The following is a 2,762-nucleotide window of genomic DNA, read 5'->3' as shown; positions in this document are numbered from 1 at the left end:
AAATATCTAATTTGCATTACCCCCCCCCCCCCCCCCTAGAGATTTATAATAGGTAAAACCCCTTTTAACTTGGATGTGCCGTAACTGGGCAGTTTAGTACAACACGTGCAGTTCACATGCGTGTCAGAAAAAATATCTGAAATTGTCAAAAGACATACTTACCCCTGGATACGTGGTGCATTTTTAGCCCCAAAAAATTTTTGACCGTTCAACGGGCATCTCCTTCCCTGTTATCTCTGCTCAAACCTCTATTTAACTCGGTTGAAATCCATTCTCTGATTTCACCAAACCTCCACATCATTTAGTTAGCTGATTTATCACAAGCAAGGAAGAACACTAGCATACATTAGTGATCGAGTATGGGAGGTGGATCTTCAAGTCTCGACAGTGAGGTAAGTTCCTGCATATGCACCATGAAAGGGGGTAATGCAAATTATAGTATTTACAGTGAGGGTGTATTACAAATTTAAACTGTGATTTTTCAGGTAAAAGATGAATCTTCCAATGAAACCACCTGTCAAATATGTTTTCAATCAACACATTCAACAATAGATTGCCCATTTATATACTCAAAATGTAGAAAATGTGATGGGATTAGAAGAGTTTGGGAAGGAAATACTCAAGCTAATCCACAAAGAAGATTTTTGAGGTGTCAAAACTTCATATGTGGTGAATTTCAATGGATGGATGAAGCAGTGAGGTTTCCACCACCTAGACAACATCAAGCAAAGGGATGTTCAAAGTGTCATAATCTCTCACATTGGGCTAAAAATTGTCCTGAAGGAAACATGAAACAAAAACAGATTAGTGCAAATACAAGTATTGGTGAATTGTGTGATCAGTTCCAAATCTCAGTCAAGTTAGACATTGGACAAAAGAAAAGAAATTCTATGTAACAAGTAAAACTGAAATGTCATAAATATATTTCTGGAACTAAAGTAGCATCATGTCCAAACAAGAAAGTAAAGTGGCTAACTGAGCCTAACAAAGACCATATATGGCCATAACAGAGTATTAAAATAGTTTTCCCTACACATAGGCTTCACAGAGTAACATCTTTGTACAAAAAATGGCAACTTCCCTGTGCTAAGATAGATCAGAGTATAATCTCTGTACAAAATATTGCCTGCATGCACATAAAAAAAAGAGCACACACACAAACATGTATATGCACTTAACGCCTCCAAGCTGGTTTGAAGGTCTGCGATGGGGGTTTAAAAGCTTCCCTCATTCCATCGGCTCTAAATCCATTCTGGATGTGGAAATTTGCTGCTGTTGCTGCTCTTCCAGCTCCACCAATACCTGTATAAGGAGGAGGGACAGGTCTGGTTGCAGCTGCACCTCTTCCTCTAGCTGCACCTCTTCCATTTTGTTGAGCAGGTGGCGTGCCTCTTCCCATTCCTTATGAAGATCCTTCTCAACTGCCCCTTCCCATTCCTTGTGAAGATCCTGCTCCATTTTGTTGAGAAGGTGCAGTATTGCCTCTTCCTTGGCCCCTACCTCTGCCCCTGCCCCTTCCTCTAGCATTTGTAGATGGTACATTCTTTGTAGGGCATGTTCTGACATTGTGGGCACTTGAACCACAACCACTACAACTTCTCTTGCCTTTTTCAGGGTTTGGTCTTCCTTCGACGTCAGACCTAATCCTATTCAGTTGTGGTCTACCAACCTTTCTCTTGTATTTAGGCTTGTTGGTCCTCATTTCATGCTGCGTAGAAAGATATATTAGAACACAAACATTTGCCACATACTGAAAATAGTAAAGAGATGGTAGAATATTACCTCAAGCCAATTCTCTTCACTTTCACATGCCTTAACCTTACCAGCATAAGCTTTTTTATAACTGGAAACCTTTTGCAAGTCATCAACCATACTGCAAAAATGAAATGTATGTCATAAGGTTACTTTTCACAAATGAAAAAAATAGAAAAAACAAAGGAAATCATAATGGTAGAATATTACCTATTCAGATCAACCCTCAAATGTATTCCTACTGCAACTGCATGGACACATGGAATTCCAGTGATGTCCCAAACACAACAGCTGCATGATTTTTCAGTTAAGCTAACATCCCACTTACTTCCACTCATTCGGCTTTGGACACACCATTCAAACTCACTTTGTCCAAACAATTTGTATCTATTCTTCTTGGAAATTCTATTATTCATAATTCTCTCTTCCCTTGGCACCAATATATTGCCCTCTCTCTCCTACTGCAAACATTTCATCTTCCTTTCAAACATCAATCCCATGACCTTTAAATTGAAGACTTCCAACAATCTGTGCAAAGGCTGACACCTAACATCTAGCATCCAACTGTTAAATGCTTCAGTGAAGTTATTTGTTACATGCTCACATTTGGAAGTCAAATCAAATGTTGACCTATCCCAAGTATGTGTCGGCACATCGTTAAACCAGTCATGTGACCTCTTGTTATCCTTCTCCATTTGATCCATTGCTTTCTTGTGGTCAAAAGCTCTGTAAGATTTTGATGCTCCCCAAGCTAGTCTTTTCATGTGTTTGCCTTTGTATGTCATCTTAAAGTTATCAAAGATGTGTCTAAATAAAAACCTATGTCCAAGTGTGGGAAAAACTTGTTGTATTGCTGGTATAAGACCCTTTTGTCTGTCTGAAATGAAGGTCAATTTCATAGGATGTGCAAGCAATCTTGCTGCAATGATTTCCAGAAATAAAATCCAATTGGCCTTATTCTCTACATCACAAATGAAAATTGCTAAGGGGTACATACCATTATTACCATC

At 38.9% G+C, this 2,762-nt stretch overlaps 1 protein-coding gene across 1 annotated transcript; it reads left to right on the top strand.

Moving 5' to 3' along the window:
• The first annotated feature begins 359 nt into the window (after positions 1 to 359).
• On the top strand, positions 360 to 896 carry LOC113351834 (CCHC-type zinc finger protein CG3800-like). The gene is made up of 2 exons (XM_026595756.1): positions 360 to 392; positions 486 to 896. The coding sequence occupies exons 1-2, from the start codon at positions 360 to 362 to the stop codon at positions 894 to 896; spliced, it is 444 nt and encodes a 147-aa protein (XP_026451541.1).
• Positions 897 to 2,762: the final 1,866 nt, after the last annotated feature.

This window comes from Papaver somniferum, chromosome 2 (genome assembly GCF_003573695.1).
Source record: "Papaver somniferum cultivar HN1 chromosome 2, ASM357369v1, whole genome shotgun sequence".
Lineage (NCBI taxonomy): Eukaryota > Viridiplantae > Streptophyta > Magnoliopsida > Ranunculales > Papaveraceae > Papaver > Papaver somniferum.
This window is presented reverse-complemented; position numbering and strand designations above follow the sequence as displayed.